This window comes from Blastomyces dermatitidis (assembly GCF_000003525.1).
Source record: "Blastomyces dermatitidis ER-3 genomic scaffold supercont1.7, whole genome shotgun sequence".
Lineage (NCBI taxonomy): Eukaryota > Fungi > Ascomycota > Eurotiomycetes > Onygenales > Ajellomycetaceae > Blastomyces > Blastomyces dermatitidis.
In genome coordinates, this window is record NW_025544780.1 from 3,373,135 (window position 1) to 3,374,652 (window position 1,518).

Sequence of the window (1,518 nt, forward strand, 5' to 3'; positions counted from 1 at the left end):
TAAAATGAGTGAGATTGAAGATTCCTGTGATACTTCTATTTTTATCTCAGTCTTATCTTATTTCATTCCATCAAAGAAGAGTTGTATACTTCTTTTAGACATAAAACAGTTAACTCATTTTATTAGAGAAAGTGTAAGAAATCCCGCTCCTCGCGGATTCTTTACCCCTATTCCTATCTCTCGCGTAACCAATAGGGCTAGCGGCCCTTGGCTACACACAACTATATAGACTGGAGTTCATGAATACTATTCACAACTCAGCTTGAATGCTATTATACATTTGATCTCTACATTTATCTTTCTACTGTGAACACTTCTAGTAGTTAACAGTATATATCACATCAAGCTGCAAACACCTGAATAATTGCCTGCAAGCACTTATTCTTACATTTCAAGCTCAGTCAGTCAGCAATCGCCTGTTATGACTGGAAGAACTAGAAACTTGCATGCTTCAACCCCTGTGAACCCTACTGCAGGCACTCAGGAGCAGCCACCCGAATCATGGATAACCTCTGTGGAAGAAGTCCCAGAGGACTTATCAACCACTTGCAGGACATCATCCTCTGCATCTGTGACAGGGGAATTCTCTGAACTCACAAACAAACCAATCTCAGTGAAGAACATCCTTGAGCATCTCCTGCGGGATCAAGCTATTTTTCTACAAGAAATGCTTACTGCCTGCAAACATCCTCAAACTGAGTCCCTAGACATGATCTTCAGAGACACTCACAAACTGAAAAGAAACTTCCTCAAGCTATGATCACTTAAGGCCATCTATTGAATCACAATCTATAAAAGCTTTTGTGAGTTTGCATTTGAAATTGACTCACAAGCCTGGCTATGTGACATGAAAGATGAAGAAGCTATCACCTATGCAATGACAGGCCTCTATTACACTGAAGCCAAGAACTGGCTGAATTATCTAGAGAATGATCATGAGAGATTCTGATGATCTGTTCTTAAGACCTATCTAGAGAATAAGTTGAGAAACTCTGTGAGCTGAACAGAGAACACCTGAGCCGCAATCATCAATATTAGGAAAAGAGATGAGGAATCTGATGAAGACTACTCACAGTGCTTCATGGAATTATGATATGAATTGAGGCCTGTGAAAACAGGGCCCTGAAACAAGACCTGGATAATGATGTTTACAAAGAAGCTGGATAAAGATATGCAGGACAAGCTCATTGAGCAAGGCTCTAAGTTCTTGACTCTGGAGAAACTGATGACTCTCATTCATTACTTACAGATCACTGTGAGAGTCACAGACCTGCAGAGAGCAGATCATCAACTGGCCTCATAAGGACCAGGACAACAGAGAACAGATTTGTCAGAAAAAGATGACAAGACATAGAGAGATTTGTATCTGACTGCTGAGCAGAGAGAAAGAGCTTCACAAGCTCCTGTGAACAGAGTATATAACAGAGAGATTAAGAAAAAGAGACTCTGCTTCATCTGTTCTAAATCAGAATATCTTCATGCAAACTGTTCAGACAAATCAAAATAGAAATTTGAGAA

The 1,518-nt window shown here is 39.9% G+C and overlaps 1 protein-coding gene across 1 annotated transcript; it reads left to right on the plus strand.

Annotated features, from left to right (window-relative positions):
• Nucleotides 1-421: 421 nt before the first annotated feature.
• BDCG_07034 (uncharacterized protein) lies at nt 422-760 on the plus strand (the record flags this gene model as incomplete). The annotated part of the gene is made up of 1 exon (XM_045422800.1): nt 422-760. The coding sequence occupies one exon, from the start codon at nt 422-424 to the stop codon at nt 758-760; it is 339 nt and encodes a 112-aa protein (XP_045278364.1).
• Between the last annotated feature and the right edge of the window lie 758 nt (nt 761-1,518).